Source organism: Anomaloglossus baeobatrachus, chromosome 5, assembly GCF_048569485.1.
Source record: "Anomaloglossus baeobatrachus isolate aAnoBae1 chromosome 5, aAnoBae1.hap1, whole genome shotgun sequence".
In the NCBI taxonomy this organism is placed as follows: Eukaryota; Metazoa; Chordata; class Amphibia; order Anura; family Aromobatidae; genus Anomaloglossus; species Anomaloglossus baeobatrachus.
The window spans coordinates 438,133,232-438,157,991 of NC_134357.1; the positions used below are offsets into that span (position 1 = coordinate 438,133,232).

Here is a 24,760-nt window from a genome sequence, read left to right on the forward strand (position 1 = left end):
ACACATCCTGTACTGATCTTGAGTTATGTCTGGTATTATACTCCAGAGCTGCACTCACTATTCTGCTTGTGTAGTCACTGTATACATAGATGACATTACATAACGTAGACTGTATTGATCAGAGTTAGATCTTTTTATTATACTCCAGAGCTGCACTCACTATTCTGCTGGTGGAGTGTCTGTGTACACACATTACATTACTTATCCTGTACTGATACTGAGTTGAATCCTGTATTATTCTCCAGAGCTGCATTCAATATTCTGCTTGTGCAATCACAGTTTACATACATTACATTACTTATCCTGAGTTACAATGTGTATTATGCTCCAGAGCTGCACTCACTGTTCTGCTGGTGCAGTCACTCTGTACACAAATTACTTATCCTGTCCTGTTCCTCAGCTACATCTTTTTAATACACTCCAGAGCTGCACTCACTATTCTGCTGGTGCAGTTACTGTGTACATACATTACATTACTTATCCTGTACTGATCCTGACTTACATCCTGTATTATACACCAGAGTTGCACTCACTATTCTGCTGGTGCCGTTACTAGTGTACATACATTACATATCCTGTACTGATCCTGAGTTACCTCCTGTATAATACTCCAGAGCTGCACTCACTGTTCTGCTGGTGAAGTCACTGTGTACATATTTTACATTACTTATTCTGTACTGATCCTGAGTTACACCCTGTATTATACTCCAGAGCTGCACTCACTATTCTGCTTGGTGAAGTCACCATGTGTACATATATTACATCACTTATCCTGTCCTCTAAGTTGCATCTTTTTATTATATGCCAGAGCTGCACTCACTATTCTGCTGGTGAAGTCACTGTGTACATACAGTACATAACTTATCCTGTCCTGACCCTGAGTTACATTCTGTATTATGCTCCAGAGCTGCACTCACTATTCTGCTTGGTGAAGTCACTGTGTACATACAGTACATAACTTATCCTGTCCTGACCCTGAGTTACATTCTGTATTATGCTCCAGAGCTGCACTCACTATTCTGCTGGTGAAGTCAGTGTGTACATACAGTACATAACTTATCCTGTACTGATCCTGAGTCACACCCTGTATTATGCTCCAGAGCTGCACTCACTATTCTGCTGGTTTCAGATCTGAAATCTCCCTTTTTAGTGTCTGAAAAGAGTTTGCCTGATAATCTGAAGCTTTGACATGACACCAGTAATTTAATGTTTATAATACGAACTGCTCCTCCTGCGTTATAAGAACTCAGCTTAAGAATATGTGTATGATGGCAAACTTGCTGACAGTTTCCAATGACAACCTGGTATATAGTGAATCTATATCAATAGAATTTCCAGTTGTGACCATGATGTAGCCAGAGTTACCTGGTATGGAGACATTTGAGCATAGCCTCTCCAGCTGAAGTTCTCAAACTCCAGAGGATTGTATCCGAAACGCACTGGTCTTCCATCGGTTGTGCGGCCGTCCTCCACTTCAAATCTCAGGTGATGCAGATCCGGAAAGAAATAGCCACTGCCTGGTCTACAGAAAAAAATAAGCAAGAATTATTTCATGGCGCCTGGCAGAAGGATACCAATATACAGTACTGTGCAAATATGGAAAAAATGCTACAAAATAAGAATGTTTTAAAAATTAGAAATGTTAATCGTTTACATTTTGTTATTTGAGAAAAGAAAGTGAATTATCCAAAAGGAAATCTGAAACAAATCAATATTTGGTGTGACCTCCCTTTGTCTTCAGAACAGCAACAATTCTTCTAGGAACCATAGAAATCAGGGATTTTGTAGGATTATGATGTGTAGGTAAAAACATAGTCATTAACCGAAACAGCCATGTAAGAGGCTTAAAGCTGGGTGAGGAACAGACAAACTCTGCTACAAAGGTGAGGTTGTGGAAGACAGTGTCGTGTCACAGGTCCTACACCACAGCAATGCACAGCAACAAAACATCAGGTAGTTATACTGCATCAGCAAGGTTACAATGTTACATAGGTAATAGGGTTAAAAATATACAAATGTCCATCAGATTCCAAAGGGTAAAAGGAAGGCGCAGATGCACAACAGCAGTTAATGATCTAGTCCACTCCAAAGGAGCTAATTAGGAATGATTGAATACCTCATATATTCGGCTTTGCAAATATTTGATGCGCAATGTAACTCTATGGGAAGCCCGAATAGTTCTGAATAATTGTTGTTTCTCATAGACTTACATTGCGCATCGAATATTCGTGAATAGTCGAATAGCGGCGACCTATTCGGCAAATATTCGCGAAGCCGAATATTTGAGGTATTCGATCATCCCCAGAGCTAATCTTTCCCTGCTGATCATAATGGGTAATGACCTGTACTAAAAATTGAGAATGAACTCTACATATTTATGTAATTAAGGATTTAAGCCCCTTTTGAAACCATCGATGGTTCTCACTGTGACCAGCTCTTGAGGTAGACTATTGCGCAGAATAGCAGTTATTATGGTAGAGCAGCCTTGTCTCCTCTGGAGATTGAACCTTTCTTTCTCCAGTCAGAGGGACTGCCTCCTTGTCTTTTGAGAAGTGGGAGTGGGGGGTAACATGACAGCTTTTGACCATGCTTCTTGTATGGGCCATTTATGCACTTGTATAAAGTTAATCATGTATCTCCTTAAATGTCTCTTCTCAAGACTAAATAAATGTTATTCTTTCCTCGTAACCAAAATCCTCCATGCCTCATATCAGTTTTGTGTCTGTTCTTCGTATCATTTCTAACTTCTATGAACTGGTGCCAAGAACTATATTGCGTATTCTAGATATTCTGTTTTGTAAGTCCATGCCTGTTAATTCATGACAATATCCTGCTATCCGTAAAAGCCACTGATTGACATTACGGCTGTTATTTAATCTGGTCTACAAGTATCCCCAGATTCTTCTCTACAAGTGACTCTCCTAGTTTTACTCCTCCTAGAACATTTGATAACTGCATAGTATTAGTGCGAGGTGCATATATTTACGATTCTCCACACTGAACCTCATTTGACGTATGGATGCCAAGGCAAAGATTTCAGAGGTGCAACCAATGGGCAATGTTGAAGACTGTAGAATCAGCGGTCAGCCAAGAACATTTGGTGCATCAGATGAAAGACACATCATGTTTAATTCCCTTCTAAATCTGAAGATGCCCAACAGTGCCATCAGCTCAGGACTGGCAGCATCAAGTGGGACCCAGCTACTGTTCGGAGAAGTCTGGATAGATGTGGTCTTCAAGGAAGAATTGTGGCAAAAAGTCCATACATTTGACATGCAAAAAAAGGCCAAGTGGCTCAATGTTGCACAAAAACATAGGAACTGGGTTGCAGAACAGAAAAATGGCAACAAGGAATTTTTTCCCCTAATATGGCACTTACTGTCTGCCCCATGGGGTTTTTTGCCTTCCACTGGATCAACATGATAGGTTAGGTCATGGTTTGAACTCGATGGACTTAAGTCTACCTTCAACCTTATGAACTATGAAACTATAAGTGCTCTGAAATGAAGAGTCATAATGTGAAATATATAGCTAGAACAGAGGTCAAATTATTCCCCGAAGAGTTTGAAGGTTTACAATAAAAGTGTTTGCAGGCAACAGTGAGGCACGGTGGAGGGTCCCTACCAATTTGGGGCTGAATTCCAACAAATTGAGTTGTGGATTTGGTCAGGATTAAGTGTCCTCAATACTGAGAAATACAGGCAGATACTTATCCATCATCTAATACCATCAAGGAGATGTCCGATTGGCTCCAAATTTATTCTGTAGCAACACAACAATACCAAACATACAGCCAATGTCATCAAGAACTAACATCATCGTAAAGAACAAGGAGTCCTGGAAGTGATGATATTGTCCCCACAAATCAGGGATCTCAACATCATCCAGTCTGTCTGGGATATAAAGAGGCAGAAGAATTTGCACAAACGACATCCACAGACCTGTGGTTGGTTCACCAAGATGTTTGGAAAAGCCTCCCTGTCGAGTTTCTTTGAAAACTGAGTGTAAGCGTACCTAGAAGAACTGATGGTGTTTAGAAGACAAATGGCGGTCACAGCAAATACTGATTTGATTCAGATTTCTCTTTTGTTCATTGCTTTTGCATTTTGTTAAATGATAAAAGTAACCTATTAATACTTTTATTTTTTTAAATCATTGTTACCCTGCAGAATTCTTTCCACACCTGCCTAAAACATTTATACAGTACTGTAGAAGTCATCAAAAATATTCTAACTTCACTGATAGTCAGCTGGAGCTTGTAGTTCTCCCATGTAGCGCCCCCTGTGGTTCTCTGCTTGTCACTCCCTAAGTGCCCTCCTCTCATTCTCAGTACTGGGACCACCTGATTCACATAAGCCCCTATAGCAGACACTATTCACCTACAAGCCTACCATGTCTATATCTGGCACTTTTCCAACGATGGGTATTACAACTGGTACAATAAATCTTGTAATCGGGTCTACAAATGTTAAACTTCTTTATTCTTTACAGTGTGAAACAAACTCCCACATGCCAATTTCCCTGCAGGCCGAAACAACGCGTTTCAGATGTCAAGCATTCTTAGTCATATTAGTGGTCCATTATAAATCATGCCATGGGGCTTCCATTAAAGGGAAAATGTCACCAGCTTTTTCACTATGAAACCAAAAGGGTCACCTTCTGCAGCTCCTGGGCTGCATTCCATGAAGGTGCACCTTGTGCCCGGACTCCCCTTGCAGACCCCGAATATAACTTTATAAAACTTGGCTGTTAGGTATGCTAATGACCTGTGGGGCTCAGATGGGCGTGCTCATTTTCATCTTCTGTTCTTCCTTGTGGCCTTCTTCGCCATCCACCTTTCATGCTCGGCCAAATCTTGTGTCTGTGTAGTTATTCCCGCGGCTCGCGCAAGCCGGTGCGGTGTTTGCGCATGCGCGAGATTATGGTCAGCAATGTGCATAAGGTGCCCTGCATCATCCTCATACCCGACCATAATTTCGCACATGCGCAAACACCGCACCGGCTCGCATGAGGGCAAACTGCGCCTGCGCGAGTCGGGGGAATGACTGCACAGACGCGAGATTTGGCCGAGCAGCGTGCATGATGACGGAGGCGTCATCACGTCAATCATAAAAGGAGGATGGTGAAGAAGGCTACAAGGAGGGACAGGAGACAAAAATGAGCACGCCCATCTGAGCCCCACAGATAATTAGCATACCTAACGGTCAGGTTTTATAAAGTTATATTTGGGGTCTGCAAGGGGAGTCAGGGCACAAGGTACACCTTCATAGAATGCAGCCCAGGAGCTGCAGAAGGTGACAATTGGTTTCAAAATGAAAAAACTGGTGACAGGTTCCCTTTAAGGTAACTGTATAATGTAAAATTCTGCAACTTTCTAATTACCTTCATGTTCAAATTCCTTCTCACTTGCTGTCAGTGAATAGAAACATATACTTCTAGAGGGTGAAAACAACTCTGCTTGTATAGCCCTGCACACTTGGATTCAGCCAGTTTTCATCCTATGGCAGCAATCCAGACAGTTTCCATTCCTTGACAGCAATCATCAGAACATCACTGGTGCTCCAGCCTGCAGGCCTTTTTGCTCACGTTGCCCATGTTTTCTCACGGCAATGACCTGCCATGGTTACAGCTGACTTCCTACTGCACAAACAGAGGTCGATTTCACTGTAATTTAATTAGAGGCGGCAGCTGCCGCAGCGCGAGTGACAGGCCGTAACCTACACATACAGCCATTAATACGCTATGCTATATTGAATACATTCATATGATAGATTAGATGCTTCCGGTCTCCGGCAGACACTTACTGGTTACACTGGGAACCTTGCACATTTTCACGGCACTGGCATTCACCAGTCCTTGCGTTGCATGCCAACCCTACAGAGCCTCCGATGTCACACTGGCATCCTGCAGGGGGTAAACATCTGGTTAGTTCATTATGCCAAGCCTGGGTCCAAGGAGGCAGCGTGAGGATATTTATAGGGGTCTTAGTGCTGGAATGCGGGGGAGGCATCCGCTCTCCTAACAGGGAATTAAAGAAGAATTTCCAGATATCCAATTAGGTGGGAATTCATCAACAGGACATAAGGCTGAGACGAGTCACAAGAGTAATATGACAACTAGTTTTCTGAGGCTGAAATGTGCTCGGAGCAGTTGTCACATCCCTACCCCCCGTTCCTTTTGGCGACTCATTGCATTATAGAGGAGGGGGCAGCACTATATAATGTGCTGGGTGTGAAGAATAGGAACCTGGATCTGAGCTTGATGGTTGGGTAAGGTTCTTTTTTACAAGAAAAGCCTACCCTGGCACCCAAAGTAGCTGTCCGGCTTCAGGTTGTAGTATCCATCCTTGCATTTGTTGCATGATCCACTGCAGATGTTGGGTTTACAGAAACACTGGCCAGTGACCTAGTAAATGCGGAACCAAGACATTGAAGTGTTAAAGACAGAAACTCATGATCCTCAATGCAACTGCATGATCTGTTATGACAAGCGTGTACGTATTCTCAATTGGAATAGGGAAGAAGGCCTCCACCAGACATCTCCGTACACCCCATACACCTCTGGAGGCGACTCATCTCCCCTTAGAATAGAAAGGATCAGACGCTGATACTCAATATACTGATCCATATTTCCACCAACATCATCTGTCAGGGAGGAATCAGGAGGGCACCATACACATAAGCTGGTCATCCGTCCCTTCAGATATTGGCAGTCTTTTCTATAATCTTTTCAACCAATCAATAAGGGAGGGTTTCCCAACACAATGAGTTACAACAGATCATGGCTACCCTTACCGATGGTGAAAATGAAGGGCATCAACCATGCTAGTAAGCACTAATAATGTGCTACAAAAAAAGGTCCAGAAAAGAGGTTCATAGGACCCTTGTTCCACAGTCAGGTCATTATTCCATGGTCACTGAATGGGAACCCTGTGAACCACCTTCACCTCTTTTGATAAGTCGTGTGAGGAGCCGTGGATGCCGTCCGGTAGGAGGCTGTTCTCAGGGTTCCCATCGAGCAGTCATTGTACAAGACTCCTGTGGATCAATTTACTCATCTCTAGTTCCCCACCAAGTATTTTGGCCTAATAGGGTAAAATAACATTTTTATTGTTACTGTCCCTTTAAAACAGAAGCGGCTGGATGGCCAGACACAATCAATCATACTCAGCCACCAATGTAACCGATATGAGAAAATTGGGCAGGAGAACTTCCCGTTCACCGTGTCAACCCAGCAGTTCTCCTAACGGACATCTGTCTGAAATTACACACAAGCTCAATGGTTTCTCCATCACCCGAGATAACCTCTGCACCTCTGTGGGACATAGTCTATCACCCCCCGACAATCCCCCTATACACTGTTCATTAGGCGTCTAAAACACTGATTATATTGGTTTAAATTTAGATCTGCGACAAATACAGAAGCAGCACACCATTTTTTTGTGCTAAATTACAGCATATCATGCTCTGTTTTTCCACCTAGTTCTCAGCCCCAATGCACACTACACCTGACAAACACCATGAGAAGACCCAGACTAATTTTTCCACTCTTGTGTGTGAGAAAGTCTGCATCAAATCCATACTTTAAAACATTCTACAAGGTTTTTCTGGGTGTTTTGACCACAAGGTGGCACTGTTCCATTGCTCTCTAGTTATCACTGTGCATTCAATTCCAGTAAAATATGTAAAGCTATAAGCAAGCAGTAAAAACATTCAGGACCTGATTCATCATTGCATTTCCACCAGTTATTTTGTCCATGAATTCCTCTCAATTAGTGACCTTGTATTTCGCGAAAAAATTAATCAAACAATTGGCGTTTTTTTTCGATTTATTATTGTGACTTCGTTTTCAGGTTATCTTTTTTAATAGTCTCCCCCCTCCCTCAATCATGTTTTTCGTACACCGGCTAAAAAGTCTCATTTTTTAAAAAATATTTTACAAAGCATGCCATTATTGCACTAAAAAGCTGCAAAAACGGTTGGAGGCAAAATAAAAAATACAATTTTGGGCTTTGCGTAAAATTCATGATTCACCTGGGCCATTTTAATGAATTTGGCACGAAAAGCGTCAGCGAAAACCACAAATCAAAACAGAAAAGTGACTAAAAAAACCACAAATGATGAATCTGGCGCTCAGTGTGTATAATATTTGGACTTTTACGTGAAATGTAACATAAATTGCCTTCCTACCTGCCGACACTCTCCAACTCCATTTATTGTCCCGGAGCCACAGTCACATCCTGCAGGAGGTAGAGAGAGGGTGGGTCTGAATACTTACAGGTCTATAATAGTGGTGGGCTACAATAACAATAGGCACGGTCTCCTTACGTTTGCAGCCTTCGGGGTGTTCGGGCGACAGGTCCCAGTATAAGGGTTTACACTTGTCACAGGCTGTGCCCTCCACATGTTCCTTGCATTCGCAGGAGCCCTGAAGGATGTGAGAGAACAGGATGAGGCTATGGAAGATCCATAGGGGGCTCCACATACTAGTCCATATAGTAATGAGCATACTAGTCTTATAAGAGAGAAGACAGCCAACAAACCTTCAAGCCCCATTCACTCCTCCCATGGCAACACTTTGCCCTCCCAGCACCTTTAAAGGACCAGTGCCTTACTGGTAACCCTTTGGCTGCCAGCAATGCTCAAATCATCACCATCTCTGCCCATGTGATCTCCGTCTCCGCTCAATGACACATGTCATCCGATGCCAGAGACTGAGTGCATTCCAAATGTTTGCTCCAGGAAAACAGCTGTGACCCTGCTGCGGGACCCTGCTCCATTCTGCCCCTCGTGTTTTCACCCATACGTCACTGCTTCACTAATGCAAGCTCAGCACGGGCTCGGGTTCTCGGCAAGTTCATCTAATGAGCCCTTTACTTCCGCTTCCCGACCCCATTATGGCTTCCAATGTATAAGACAGAGAGATCTATCTCATTAGATGAACAGCAGCTACTTAAATTGAGGCATCCTCATCAGCCAAGTTTCTGAACATTTCAGTGGTTTCTGGGAAATCTGGGTTATCATTAATAATTTTGGTAAACAGCAGAAGACTGGACCATAAAGACCCGGGAGAACCCGATACACTTGTGCCTAATATGGGACGGTCCATTGATTTTAATTGAAATTGTGTAATACCTCATCTTTCCTGTGGGGGTGCTGCAGGGAAATGTAACAGTTCCTTTACTGATCGCTGCTGATCTCAGGATCAGCTTCACCTACATCACTTTATCATTGATGATTCATCTAACAAAACAAGATTTGATTCATTTATAGGTCCTCATATTAACTTACCTCCGGAGGATCAACGCTGACAGAGGTGGATCCAGCAGGATTACAGGGTCCCACTGAAAGAGGAAAGGAGCACTATAAAACCTAAAATTCAATGTTTGTAGTAAACCTATCTCTAAAGAGAGAGTCCTCGTGTCATGCCTCCTTGTCAGACCCTGCACCAGGTGACGCCAGACTAAGCCCCCCTCATTTATTACCTTCACAATTTGGAAATCCATAAGTTCCACTGGTGCAGTCGTCACATCTCAGTCCGGTGACTCCAGGTCGGCACCTGCACTGTCCACTCTGGAGGTCACATATGTTGTTGAGAGAACCCTCTCTGGAGCAATGGCAAGCTACGAAAAGAATACACGGAAAGGTAAACGGCCTGCCGCAATCCCGGAACTATCACCCCATCATGCTCTGTATCCAAAATCTAATAGAATGGGAGAAATATGGAAAGATCAAGTGCACCCTCTAGTGGCCAGTTGTGGAACATGCAATGAATACTCACGTGTACAGGTGGGAAACCCGTAGAATCCAGGAGCACACAGATTGCAGTGGGGTCCTGCATAATTGGGGCGACATTGGCAGTGTCCGTTTGGGTGGCAGTTATTGTCCAATGCCCCTCGATAATCACATGAACAGACTTAGAAAAAAATAAATACAATTAGAAAAAATGATCCCTGTTAAAGGGAACCAACCAGCAGGATTTTCATATATAAAGCCAGTGCTATACTGGCTCTAGGATGCTGAATGTAAGCTTAGCTTTTGTTCAGAGATTGGTTATTTTATTTCAGAAATATGTGTAAGTAAAGTTCCAGCAATGCACTGCTGTTTGTTTGACAGGTGCAACAGGAAGGGAATATGTGGGTCGGGTCTTGATATCTATTCTGTCTGTCTGCACCGGAATTAACGTCTATGATGGCAACAGGGGGAGGAAGTCCAGGCAGGCAGACAAAGGTGAGAATAGATAGCAAGACCTGATCCACATATTCCCGCCCCTGTTGCACCTGTCAATCAAATACCTGTGCATTACTGGAACTTTACTTGCACATATTTCCAAAATAAAACACCCAATCTCAGAACAAAAGGTATGGATACATTCAGCATCCTAGCGCCAGTACAGCACAGGCTTTACTTTCTATCTGAAAATCCTGATGGCTGGTTCCCTTTAATTCTTCATTTTATTGATTAATGGCTGATTCGGAGCCCACATTGCAAAATGTCACATTTCAAGAGAAAAATGTATTGTTATTACCCCATCAAAATGGAAAACACCCCAAAGGAACCTGACAGACCCCATTCTACGTCTGTCAAATATTGTTTGAGTCTGGTATATGGCAGATCGGGCACGCCCTGCCCCTACATGTACATTTTATATAGTTTTGTAATAATATAGAATATTTCATAAATCAGTATGAACTATGTATGTTGGCACAGGGCGACACATGCAATATGAAAGCAATTAATCTAGTGTATATTATGAGGATTGGTCTAAAAGCAAAAAATCCACTTGCTTCCGAATGGCGATCTATTGTACCTTGGCAGTTGGGGTAGGAGTGATATCCCACAGAGCACTGCTCACATCTCGGACCATCGTATTCAGGCTTACAGTAGCAGCGCCCCCTCTCATCACAGCCTTCAGGTAAAGTGCCTGTGGTGCTGCACCCGCACACTGGCAAGAGATAGAAAAAACGTAAGCATTGCAGTGACTTATTTGTCCACTAGGTGGCGACAATACTCAACCACAATAAGGCTTTGCTGCACTCGGGTTTGTTACCTGCACCCCAAATCACAAAAAGTCAGGATGACTGTAATAAATGGGGGATGTCCCTGTGTTACAAATTGAGCAAAGGCAGAAAGTACATAGTGTGCTGACCATTCACCCCAGAAGTGTAAGGAGTACATTAGAGGCCCCCAAACCACTTGAGACTCAATATAAAGTGCTGAGAATAGATAAACAAAGGACTCACACTGGCAAAGCGGATAGTTGAAATAGCGTGGGGTACATTTATCACAGAACGTTCCCTCAAAGCCGTCCCGACAGGCACACTGTCCACTGTCCTTATCACAGCTACCATCGTACACGCCAGGTCCAAAGCACTGACACGCTGCAGGTCATAGGGACAGAAATGATTAAGGGCCGCAGGAAAAGAGATAAGAACTTTAATGGAAAATACACAGGAAATAAGGAGGGGAAGAGAAGTACGGGGGGGGAGATGGAAGTGATCTGGAATCTCTCATGCACATAATGGTGGGATGAGTCACGGCACAAGATTATGCCGGCACCATAATGGCACACTCACCTTGGCAGGTGGCACCATAGTATCCCGGGGCACACGTGTCGCAAGCTTCTCCCTGGAAGTTGTAGTTGCAGATACAGGTGCCAGTAGACGAGTCTCGGCGACAGGCGTTCCCTTCTGTTCCCGCTACATTGCAATCACAGGCTGGAGGCGGAAGATGTGTCCTCGTCACTGGCGGCATTGTACCGTTACCCCTTATATAAACCACTGATCATCTACCACCTATCATGCCCCCAGGATTAGTACAGTAATACATTAGTACAGATCCAGCAGTGTATTCTAAAGTGTGCGCAGAATTATTAGGCAAATGAGTGTTTTGATCACATAATACTTTTTATTAATGTTGTCCTACTCCGAGCTGTATAGGCTTGAGAGCCAACTACCAATTAAGTAAATCAGGTGATGTGCATCTCTGTAATGAGGAGGGGTGTCGTGTAATGACATCAACACCCTATATAAAGTGTGCTTAATTATTAGGCAACTTCCTTTCCTTTGGCAAAATGAGTCAGAAGATAAATTTGACGGGCTCTGAAAAGTCCAAAATTGTGATATGTCTTGCAGAGGGAGGCAGCAGTCTTGAAATTCCCAAACTTTTGAAGTGTGATCACCGAACAATCAAGCGTTTCATGGCAAATAGCCAACAGGGTCGCAAGAAGCGTGTTGGGCAAAAAAGGCGCAAAATAACTGCCCATAAATTGAGGAAAATCAAGTGTGAAGCTGCCAAGATGCCATTTACCACCAGTTTGGCCATATTTCAGAGCTGCAGCGTTACCAAAGTATCAAAAAGCACAAGGTGTGCCATACTCAGGAACATGGCCAAGGTAAGGAAGGCTGAAAAACGACCACCTTTGAACAAGAAATATATAACATAAAACGTTAAGACTGGGCCAAGAAATATCTTAAGATTGATTTTTCAAAGGTTTTATGGACTGATGAAATGAGAGTGACTCTTGATGGGTCAGATGGATGGGCCAGAGGCTGGATCAGTAAAGGGCAGAGAGCTCCACTCCGACTCAGATGCCAGCAAGGTGGAGGTGGGGTACTGGTATGGGCTGGTATCATCAAAGATGAACTTGTAGGACCTTTTCGGGTTGAGGGTGGAGTGGAGCTCAACTCCCAGACCTGCTGCCAGTTTCTTGAAGACAATGTCTTCAAGCAGTGGTACAGGAGGAAGTCGGTATCGTTCAAGAAAAACATGATTTTCATGCAGGGCAGTGCCCCATCACATGCATCCAACTACTCCACAGTGTGGCTGGCCAGAAAAGGTCTAAAAGAAGAAAAAATAATGACATGGCCCCCTTGTTCACCTGATCTGAACCCCATAGAGAACCTGTGGTCCCTCATAAAATGTAAGATCTACAGGGAGGGAAAACAATACACCTCTCGGTACAGTATCTGGGAGGCTGTGGTGGCTGCTAGATGCAATGTTGATCGTAAACAGATCAAGCAACTAACAGAATCTATGGATAGTAGGCTGTTGAGTGTCATCATAAAGAAAGGTGGCTATATTGGTCACTAATTTTTGGGTTTTGTTTTTGCATCTCAGAAATGTTTATTTCTAAACTTTGTGCAGTTATATTGGTTTACCTGGTGAAAATAAACAAGTGAGATGGGAATATATTTGTTTTTTTATTAAGTTGCCTAATAATTCTGCACAGTAATAGTTACCTGCACAAACAGATATCCTCCTAAGATAGCCAAATCTAAAAAACCCACTCCAACTTCCAAAAATCCTTTGATATTTATGAGTCTTTTGGGTTGATTGAGAACATAGTTGTTGATCAATAATAAAAAAAAATCCTCTAAAATACAACTTGCCTAATAATTCTGCACACAGTGTATGCAATAACGGGACAGCAATCTGTGTAGTACAGGACATTGGTAACATTTGAAAATTGAAATAAAAAATAAAATAAATCTTTATTTTTATATAGCACTAACATATTCTGTAGCGCTTTACATACATCAGGAACGCTGTCCCCATTGGGGTTCACAATCTAAACTCCCTATCTGTATGTCTTTGGAGTGTGGGAGGAAGCTGGAGACCCTGGAGGAAACACACACAAACATAGGGAGAGCATACAAATGCTATGCAGATGTTGTTCTTGGTGGGATTCGAACCCAGGACCCCAGCGCTGTAAGACTGCAGTACTAACCACTAAGCCACCATGCCACCCACAAATAGTATTGAAATATATTATTCTTACTTATGAACTCCCCCGCTGGCTGATTCTGTGCCCCCGTGTCGTCAGTCGCTGGTGGAATAGCTGATAGGAGAAAGGGAGAGAGAAGTAATCAGAAGTTAGAGACTCATGGCGCCATCAGGTGGTAAATATGAGGTACTGCACCCTACATCACCTCCCGTCTGGTGCACCTACATTTCTAATGTTTGATGTTGGAGTCTACTGTAATTAACAAACTGTAAAATTATTGATGTTATACTCTATACCATTGTATCACTCACCTGACGCCGCAATTATGGGATTGTAGGATGAAATGAAGGCTATGTGCACAAGTTCCCTGACAGATAGTGTCAGTGAAAAGACTATGATCTATGGACACAAAATGGCATATGCAGCCCACTGTCCACAATATAGGCATTTAAGGTGGCCCACTGTACAGGAAAGTGCAAAAGAAAACGTTCTGTAGTCAAAACTGTCCCAATGAAGGCCAAAAGGCTGGATGAATAAGAGCTAATCAACACAAGTGCTGGAGCTTTTGTGGAGCTCAAGCAGAAAACATTCACATAATGAGACATGAACTGAACCTAAAAAACAGACTTACGGTAACACTGAGGAAATTCGGTGTACCCTTCTGCGCAGGCTCTGCAGTCCTCGCCTGTATAGTTGGGTTTACAGTAACATCTTCCTGTAAGGTCCTCACAACTTCCACTCATGAACTCGGAATCACAGAGACATCCTGCAAAAAAACACAACAGGTGAGATATCACACGCTTTATATCTATCTACTATGTTTACCTGAAAATATGACCCACGCCGAAAATAAGCCCTAGCATGATTTTACAGGATTTTTGGAGTATGCTTGAAATATAAGCCCTACTTCAAAAATAAAAATAATCCCTCATTACAGTCAGGGCTGACATTAGTTGGAGTCAAACGTCACAATTTCTCAGGGTCCCCATTCTTTTAGGGCTCCAAACATTTGTATTTTGAGGATCAGATTGTTTAAAGGGAACCTGTCACCGGATGTTTATAATACTCACCTAACGGTCGGTGCAAAGCTACGGTCGAATGGGTGTCTCTGTTCTCCGGGTCCGCACCTCCTCTTTCGGCCATCTTTGTCCTCCTTCTTCTGAAGCTAGTGTGGATGACGGGTCCTACGTCATGCACACTAGCCGGTGTGCGGCTCCTGCGTAGGTGTACTACAATAATCAAAGTGTGCCTGCGCAGGACCTCAATGTCGGTAGTGTAGATGACGTCATCCACACTAGCTTCAGAAGAAGGAGGGCAAAAATGGCCGAAAGACGAGGCGCAGACTCGGAGAACAGAGACGCCCATTTCACCGCCTGCTCCACACCGACCGTTAGGGGAGTATTATAAACATCCGGTGACAGGTTCCCTTTATGGACCTTTGATGACTTCACAGTCATGTGACATGATTTAATTAAAGGTCTCTGCGGGAGAACTGAACAGGAGACAGGCTACTATGCAGGACTGGCATTAGGGGGAAGAGAGAGCAAACTGGGCAATTTCACTATCCACCATTCTCCTAGGAGCCACAGCATTTATATCTTGATGATAAAACTGCTTCAGGACTTCGTGACATCACATTACACTCCCTGACAGAAGTTCTGTCGCTTATCCATGTTTAAATAAAAGCTTAGAACCTGACTTTAAATTCATCCATTGGTTTTATAAATTACTCTTTTGAAAGCTGAAACCCTATCAAATTTGGTTTAGGTTATGAAAATAAAGTTGCTGCAAAGCTGAAATATTGATCATTTAATGAACACAGAAAGGTCAGATTTTGGCAAGACAAAAGTTTTGTCATCTTGTCATATAATGCACCCAATCCTAGTTTACATCCTCACCTGTGCTTACTAAATGATTGGTTAATTAGTGGGTGTGTATAAAAAGAAACCCAGCCCCCCAGACCTTCAGTTGAACTGCAACTTGACCTCTGACAACATGCCAAAAATCCACCCTGCGACCAAAGCCTTGATTATCAAGAGGCTGAAGACCAGATCCACTGCAGAGGTGGCTGGCACCTTTAATGTGTCTCAGCGTCAAGTAATGTGACCAAAGGTGTCTTAATTGCAGGAGTCTAAAGCTGAAGAGGAGACAGGCTGGTATGTATGTGCAGTGTGTGTGTGTGCGAGGATAGATATATAATAGATAGATAGATAGATAGATAGATAGAGGGATAGATAGAGAGATAGATAGAGGGATAGATAGATAGAGGGATAGATAGATAGAGGGATAGATAGAGGGATAGATAGATAGAGAGATAGATAGAGAGATAGATAGAGGGATAGATAGATAGAGGGATAGATAGATAGATGGATAGATAGAGGGATGGATAGATAGAGTGATAGATAGATAGATAGATAGATAGATAGATAGATAGATAGATAGAGAGATAGATAGAGGGATAGATAGATAGAGGGATAGATAGATAGAGGGATAGATAGATAGATAGATAGATAGAGAGATAGATATAGGGATAGATAGATAGATAGATAGAGAGATAGATAGATAGATAGATAGATAGATAGATAGATAGATAGATAGATAGATAGATAGATGTGTTACACACAGGGTTTGGAGGGTTATGTTGATAACTATACTTGAATAGATGTTGATTTTTTTTTTGTTCAAGAATAAATGTGGATTGGTGCTCATAGAAAAAAATAAGACATCCCCTGAAAATAGGTCCTAGCTCATCTTTCAGAGCGAAAAATAATATAAGACCCTGTCTTATTTTGGTGGAAACAGAATTTCTAACTATCTACTTACCTGTGGGGAGGATTACAGTTCCATACCATTAAAGAGATTATAAGTGAGTAAAATAAATATAAACAATCTCATAATGGCTCCCCTATATAGCCTAGGGATAGCACAAGCTCCTTCTATTGGTCAGAGCAGGAAGTTGCTGCAAAGGGTAGGACATTATGCAACCTTCATAGTTCACTGGATTCAATGGTCATTATGTAGCGGTGCAGTAATAACAGCTCATCCTCTGGAGCCACATAAACTGGAAATTGAGGAATCCAAGACCAACCTTTCCTTGTACCCTAATGATACTTGTATATAATCTATAAAAGTGCCAGCAGGCTATAAAAACGATTGGCTTTGGCGTTCTCTTGTGCCAATTTATATGGCCCCCCTTTGTATCATATGGGTATTGCACAGACCTTGTGCAGCAGTACTTACGTTGACAAGTGTATGGCGAGTCGGTGGGATGATCTGGTGATTTGTAATATCCTGGTCGACATCGCTCACAATTTACACCATCAGTATTGTCCTAAACAACCCAATAACATGGTTTTATTCAATATTGAGAAAACGTCTAATATTATTATAATCATTATGTACAGACAGAGGGCATCACATCCAACATCTGCCTTACCTGACAGTCCAAGCAGACTCCTCCGCCTTCGTACTGGCCCTGCCGGTTCATGCTCGCCCTTACTCTATCAACCTCAGTGTCGTAGTAGCAATCGTAGGCATGTCCGTTACAATTACATGCTGCAATATAAGAACCCCGGAGTCAGAGGGCACAAAACTTACGGCAAACCTATATAAAGCAATTTTTGTAGCCAACTTTCATCTGCCCTGCATGTTGGCATGATCTGTTTGCCCGTCAGAGTGTATGAGATTTCAGAGATGTGGCTCGGAATTACCACCGCATTTTTATGGACAGGTTTTCAGTCTCTGAAGGTAAACCATGAAACCTTGGAACTGAATGGAGACAGTAGCCCACCTCTGGCTGACTGGAATACCTTCCGCAGGTCGGCAGCCTCACATCCATGTCTCTGATGTAATATTCATGTACAAAGTATTTAGAAACAGATGTTGTCCGATCCATAAAACCAACCATAAAGAACAAAATGTATGTGACGCCTCAGGAGACAGCGCTACCCAAATAACTCCAGGACTTCTCATTATTCTTGGAAAACATTCTAGAAAATACTGAGTCAGACTGTGGGATGAAGTCGGGAGGTCAGGACTTACGTTCGCATTCATTGGGATTATCCATGGTGGCCGGTTTCCACGGTAGCTGGTGGTAGCCGGGACAGCAGCTGTCACACGATGGGCCGCACGTATTGTGCTGACAGTCACACTGAAGCCTTGAATGAGAAAAAAGGAGAACAGTCTTAAGGAAATTCAGGGAAATTCAAGGGATTAATATAGTATTATCCACCAAGGAGCATCTCACCCTAAGAAAAAGGTCAAAGTCAATGTCAGAGGAGCTGAGGAAGGTTAATACAAAGGGTAAAGCGAAAATGGGTGACATTTAGAGGAAGAGTAAAGCAAATATCATTGGAAGAGGCAGGACAAAATCAAGAATATTGATGGGAGAAATAGGATGCCCAATGGCACAAGAGCAAGAAGAAAGTTGCTGAAAGAGAAGACGATCAAGGTCAAAGATGGGGGATCAGCAGCAAAGTGAAGGTCAATTGCACAGAGCATGGGCAAGAAGAGTTCAGGATGATGAGGAAGGGCAATGAAGTAAAGAGGGAACCAGGTGGTACAATGTCTGGAAGGTATGCAAATCAGCTAAGATCCAGAAAAGTTAAAACTGAATTTTAGTGCCACCTTTTGAAGGCAGTTATCTTATAGGTCAATGCTTAACCCACTGAGGAGCTTTGAGCTAGTAGTAGGGATTTCAGAGAAACCAGGGTCCCCTCCAGAGGGAAGAGACACATATATTTATTGAATAAAAAGGAATGGCAGATAAATTCTGGGATATGGAAAAAGAGCAGGGAAAGTTTAGGGTAAAGAAGAAGGGCAAAATAATTTGAGAGTCAAGCACAGGGGCAAGAATTTTTAGGGTATATAAGAAGAATAAGAAATTTGGAGGATAATGACGAAAGATAAGACATTTTGGGGATTCAAAGGAAGGATCAAAAATGTTGGGGGTATAGAAGAAGAAGAAGAAATTTTGGGGATATAGAAGAAGGATAAGAAAATATGAGGGTAAAGTGGAAGGATAAGACATTTTGAGGGTAGAGAGGAAAGGCAAGAAATTTGGGGGATATAGAAGAAGAAACTTGAGGGTTTTAGAAGAGCGAGAAATTTGGGGAAGTAAAGAGGAAAGGAAATTAAAACAGACAGTGGGCAAAGTGTCCAGGCATCAGTGAAGGTAGATGGTTTAGAAAAGGGTTAAGAAAAAGTGAATTTAATGAATGTTTATGGCATGGATGGGCATATAATGGGCAATGGCCAGAGACTAGGAGGGTGAAGGTAAAATCAAAAGTCAAGGTATAAAGAAGTTTTTTGAAGAATGCAGTGAAGTGAGAAGAAGCGATTCTTATAACCACACATCATAAACAGCGGCCTGTCATCCGAGCACAGTACATGTTCAGGGAAATATAGGCCTCAGGTAACATCTGTCAATGCAATAAATTACTGTTAAGGCCCCTGCACCTCCCATGAGCTCCACATCCCCCCACAGCAGAAATAACAATCTAACTTAACCCCACTGTAGTCTCGTCTTAGAGGAACCTGTCATAAATATCATAGCAGATTACTGCTGGGGTCATGTGTGATCCTCGGAGGTAAAATAGTGACTCTGATCAGAAGCCTGCTGACACTGTTGGATCATGTCAATGAAGCTGCTGGAGGCAAGAAGATGTTGCTGACAAGAGGGGCAGATCTGCTGATAACCCCGGTCCATCATTTTGGCTCCCGTCAGCTGTCATGGTGCACATAATAAGTCAATATACTGCAGAACGATCCAGAAACTCAATATACTCTGGGGTCCAGATTGAACATTACGCCTCATTGGGGTTACAGGTCCCACACAGTATGTTCACAGAGATTTTGAGAGAACATTTAGACTCCCATGTAGATGAGACCGAAAAAGAGCCCCCCATAGTCTGCAGTTCTATCCACATCTCACCGGTATGGGTTAGTAGGGTCCTTGGCGTTGCAAACTTCAGCATGCCCGTTACAGACACAGCGCCCCCCGATGCTGATGTCTTTGATACTGTAGAAGTACTGTTAAAAAAATAAAAATGTATTTATTAATGTGTAAACTTTTATTGCTGCCCTGTTTCTCCCAAGAAGAGCTATATATTTACATGCATGCACATCAGGGTTGTTTTGGGGTTTTTTTGCATTGCAAATTCCTGGGCATTTATACATAATCTTACAGCTCTTGGTTATATTGTCCAAGATGAGGAAATGTTTAAGGCTTCTGTATACCCTTAGTTCTAAGTTAATAGAGGGATTCCTGTTTAGGATAATCCTGTCTTCACAAAAGTAGAGAGTCCTGGATAAAGCGCTATACAGCGCGAAGTGCGTCAGAGAGGGTGAGGGACATCATTCACATTTATGTAAGATTTCGTAGGTATACTGATCGCTACTTTGTTACTATTGACTTAGCTGAGTCTTGTATTTTTACAAACACTTTTGTGTTATATTATATATATATATATCTATAACTGCAGGAATATTGGTATATCTTCTTTGCTATTATTATTGTTATGTGAAATTATGGTGTTCCTAAACATGACTTTGTGAGTTACATATTTTTGACCCTTTTAATGGGGTTTGTTTTTTCCTGAAGACATCTTTGTCTATGTTCTTATTTTTTATCAATTAATTAATAAAAGTTATTTTTTATCAAACTTCTCCTTTCATTGTCGGTGATTCAAAGGTAGAGAGTGGTTGCATAGTGCTTGCCTTTTTCTGGATGACCCTTCCTGCAGATTTTTTTGGACACTATGTAATATTTATTTTCCTTGTGGTGGCACGGTAGGGAAATCAAACACTTAATGCCAGGTTTTCCCCATATTGTAGCTGATAATGTGAAATACTAGCAGGAGGACATATTGTCAAGCATCAGCATATTGTCAAGGAAATAATCTAAAAAGTAGGGATTATCCAAAGTGGTATGGCACCAGGCTCTAATGAATGTATTTATCTACTGACTATAATAACATGATGTCACAAAGGCCAATAGGGCTGGTCTGGTACATCGTCCATAAATAAGGTCCGACTGCCCATTTCTTTTATATTACAGCCATCCATAGACGATAGATGGCTGTCAGCAGAATGATGCTTCAACCGATCATTCTGCCGGCAGCCACCTTGGCCATCTCTCCAATCTCTATGAGAAAGCCGGTGTCTGAAATCTCTGCCGGCTTAACTCAAGGAGACCAATCATGAGTTCAACATCAGATATGCCTAATCAATATCTCCCCCAATGATCAGCCGGCTAGCATCCCCATACACAAAATAGTGTCCGCCGAGCCAGCGATATCAGCAGGTTTGGACAACATTAGTCTAATAAGTATGGAGGGCTTGAAGGATGTTATGGTTACTCACCCTTCTGGTTACAGTGGGATCACCCTGTGCTTTGCCCATAAGGTGTCCTAGTAAGGTGTTTGTTCTCATGAATCTTAAACGAATGTTGGTCGCTTTGGTGAAGTTCCTGAGCAGCGGGGAGTAGGAGAAGTTAAAGGCTCCAGGACGCTTGGTGACCAAGGGAACTACAATCTGAAACCACAAGAATAGAAATCATACTAAGGAAATCAGTGAGAGTAGAGATCAAAGACAGAATATAAGCCCAGGATGGGACTCACCTCTCCATTCTCTAATGGTACGATGCGGGAATACTCTGTGGCACATATGACATCGTCATCCCTAGTGATCCGCTGTAAGGTCTGTGGTCCAAAGCGCTCAATGCAGTCTCTCTTGGAAGCTATGAGATATAATTGAGAAGATGTTTTTGTTAACAATACATAAAGTAAAGCATATGAGCAAAAATATATAATTGGACCACTGCTGCCAAGGGGGCCAAAGCCCATTTTAGCACATGAGAACACACAGTACTATAAGTGATGAGCATCCTAGGTACAGGACATATGGCGGTCATAGCGAAAAAGGAAATTCACATGAGTGCCTACTGATGACCAGGAATGACACGGGTAATTGCTCTTCTCAAAACCAGCACCATAACAGCTCTCAATGGACATCACTCAGGAGGGGGCAGGAAGAGCGTCCACCATCCGAGACCCCGTGCAAGTGCAGGAACTGTATCCACCATCTGCTAGGCATATCAGTGAATGGATGACTCCACAGCTGGAGATGTAAAATCATAGCTATGCCTCAGATTAGTGGACACAGAAACACATCATGGATATTAGTGTAGCATGTGTCCACCTCTACAAAATGGTGTCCACCTCTACAAACAAAATGTGTCCACCTCTTCAAACAAAATGTGTCCACCTCTTCAAAATGAAACAAACAAAGTAAATAAACAGTAAAAATGAGTAGGACCTCAGTCAGTCAATGAATTTCTCTCAAACAAACTACCAAAAATTACCTCTTTGCTACGTTAGCTGTGGACGGAAAATCTCACACAAAAGTGTCGGTCAAGGCCGCATTAGCCGTAATATATTTTTGGGCGAAAGATCTGTCCATGATACAAACGAAACATTTGCTACTAGAGTCGATAATGCGTTGATTGGCGAAATTATATCCGCGAAGTATGCCAACGTTCCCTAAATGATGCCATGGGAGGCCTGGGAGAAATCGTTCAGATCGTCAAAAGTTTGATGCGTGGTCGTAGAAAATACAACAGGGGATGTCTTCTGCAGGGAGATCGCGTGCCGCCAGCGTGACAGAATTATGGTAACAAGGCCGTTGGTCCGTGGATTTTCGGAATGGTGTGTAAAAAAACGGATGGGAAACAAGACTTACGCATGTTCCACGTGCTTTGTCGGAATTAACAAACGTTGCGACCGATAATTCAACGCCATATAGCACATTGATCAGATTAGACGAATGGGCCGCTTATCGGATTACAATTCAATTACATGCACGAAATGGTGAATCATCAACAAAATTTCATTAACCCTATCAAGGGCGCAAACACGCAAAGGATCGAGTGCCACTGGGGTCACATTAAAACCAAAATATTGCGAAAAATGAAAGGTACATCACCGAATTTATTGCCCAGTCACTTGGCTGAATATTGGTGGAAAAAGATACACAACGAAACACCATTCAATGCCATTGTAGATGAAATAGCTGCGCAATTTCCGCTGATATAATCGCAATCTCTGGTAATTTTCCGACTGAGTGAGGTTCTATGCATTTTTACTGTTTATTTACTTTGCTTCATTTTGTAGAGGTGGACACATTTTGTTTGTTTCATTTGGTAGAGGTGGACACGTGCTACACTAATACCCACATCATGGTGGGGGTCATACAAGTGATGAAACCAAGAGGAGAGGAGAATGCTGATTTTGTGCGGAGCAGTGATCTGTCCACTGATGTTAGAGAGGACATGGAAGTAAATAAAAGAGCAGTCCTATAATATGAAGATAGGAATGAAGAAAAGAAGGAGTTCACAGTGTAAGGAGCAAGATCACCAGCAGCACAAAGTATTTCAGGAAAGTAGAAATCTGACCATGAGAGAGATCATTTACAGTGTTCACATCTAATTTTCACTAAATATTTGGCATATGCACTGGGAGAGCTAACGGCGCAGATGCAGAATGTATCTAAACCCCCGATGTACCCAGCATATGGTAAAAGAGTGCTGTGCTGGTCTATACACGGGGGACACAGTAAATAACATACACATTTTTTTACAATGGAAGTCAAAGACTGACACAGGACTTAAAAAATAGATGAGAACAGAGCGTTTCGTAATCAAAAAGGCCAAATCAAAGACAGCACAAAGTATTTAAGGAGGGAATTATATTGATAGTGTAGGGTGTACACTCAAGTGATAAAGAAAATGAAGATAGGGGCGCTGTCAATGATGTGAATGACAGTATGGTGGAAAATAGGGGGGCGGGTTCCTCCCAGTGAAGAATTTATGAAGTTAACTATAAAACATGAAAGTATCCAAAGAGGGGAGATGGAGGTTGGGAGATATGGGCCAGCGGACCCGAGGGATTTGTGTTTGAAAGTCGAAATTCCTGGCAAGAAATGATGCTCAGTAAAGATCTCCTCATCTTATTCCAATTAGCGGTCTCCAAACTGCGTTCTCAAAGCTAAATATAACCCGGGAGTAGGAGCCGAAAACAGAAAGAGAGATACAGATTGTACAGGATGAGGACTACGGTACATGAAGAACTCCGCAGGTCACTGTGAGGGTCAGTTACTTTTTATTAAGATTTAGAGATTCCCTTTATCAGCGATCCGTCTCCTTGCAACCTGACCTTGTTCTTTCTGCTGCCAGCATGCTGATTTCCTGTAACCACCACTAGAGGGAGTGCAGGAGATTATTGAGCTCAATGTACTAACAGTATACAGTAAGCTCAATAGCTCCCTCTAGTGGTAGCTGCTGGCAGCCAAATGTTGACTTTTACAAAACTAGGTATATGGAAATTAATCAGCACCTTATTTACATAAAAAAAATACACAGACATTCACTATATGATAAGAATTATACTCACATGCAAAATACTGCCAGGGGTGATATGTGACACCAAAATCTGTAGACCGTTCCAGCACCCATAGATCAGGTCGAGGAGAATTTGCAAACTTGATCCAAACATAGGCCACATGAAAAACCTGGAAGAGATGGAAGCAGCACAAGAGTATAAGTTCAATTGCATTGCCGATATGAACATCATTCCAACACTATCATCCACGTGGCCCATTATTTGCTATGATACCAAGTAGAAATCCACACTTATCTGATACTGGTCCCATCTTATTAACTGGATTTGTACAATTATGTCAAATATATGTGTAAAATAGTCAAAAATTGTAGCTCATATATAAGTTTATGCATAGAAATCACCAAGACTTGGGGGTCTTAACACTAGAAGTCCCAGAAATTTCGAGCTCCCCCCTGAAGTCCCGAAAGAGGGTCAAATGACCCTTAGTCCAAACTGAATAGAACTAACTAGAAACTAAATGGCTAAACTCAATAGAAAACAACAACCTCCTGTGGTGCGACAGTAATGGCCTTAATTACAGAACAAGAGTCGGTGATTATAGGATGTTAGCAAAAATCCTTCAGGTCCTTCGACCCATC

The 24,760-nt window shown here is 42.3% G+C and overlaps 1 protein-coding gene across 2 annotated transcripts in view; it reads right to left on the reverse strand.

Moving 5' to 3' along the window:
- Positions 1 to 24,760, reverse strand: part of LAMA5 (laminin subunit alpha 5) — a 196,881-nt gene that overhangs the window by 77,361 nt on the left and 94,760 nt on the right. Inside the window, exons 3-22 of one of the 2 annotated variants that reach the window (XM_075350404.1) lie at positions 24,174 to 24,291; positions 21,345 to 21,463; positions 21,088 to 21,258; positions 19,658 to 19,755; positions 17,767 to 17,882; positions 17,162 to 17,280; positions 16,966 to 17,056; positions 14,357 to 14,491; positions 13,780 to 13,839; positions 11,576 to 11,716; positions 11,243 to 11,380; positions 10,810 to 10,944; positions 9,781 to 9,915; positions 9,485 to 9,622; positions 9,291 to 9,343; positions 8,328 to 8,427; positions 8,190 to 8,239; positions 6,300 to 6,405; positions 5,805 to 5,904; positions 1,366 to 1,522 (exon numbers count right to left, since the gene is read on the reverse strand). In XM_075350404.1, coding sequence (XP_075206519.1) covers positions 1,366 to 1,522; positions 5,805 to 5,904; positions 6,300 to 6,405; positions 8,190 to 8,239; positions 8,328 to 8,427; positions 9,291 to 9,343; positions 9,485 to 9,622; positions 9,781 to 9,915; positions 10,810 to 10,944; positions 11,243 to 11,380; positions 11,576 to 11,716; positions 13,780 to 13,839; positions 14,357 to 14,491; positions 16,966 to 17,056; positions 17,162 to 17,280; positions 17,767 to 17,882; positions 19,658 to 19,755; positions 21,088 to 21,258; positions 21,345 to 21,463; positions 24,174 to 24,291 — 2,280 coding nt within the window. The remainder of the gene's footprint in view (positions 1 to 1,365; positions 1,523 to 5,804; positions 5,905 to 6,299; positions 6,406 to 8,189; positions 8,240 to 8,327; positions 8,428 to 9,290; positions 9,344 to 9,484; positions 9,623 to 9,780; positions 9,916 to 10,809; positions 10,945 to 11,242; positions 11,381 to 11,575; positions 11,717 to 13,779; positions 13,840 to 14,356; positions 14,492 to 16,965; positions 17,057 to 17,161; positions 17,281 to 17,766; positions 17,883 to 19,657; positions 19,756 to 21,087; positions 21,259 to 21,344; positions 21,464 to 24,173; positions 24,292 to 24,760) is intronic. The other variant, XM_075350405.1, reaches the window with a different exon arrangement.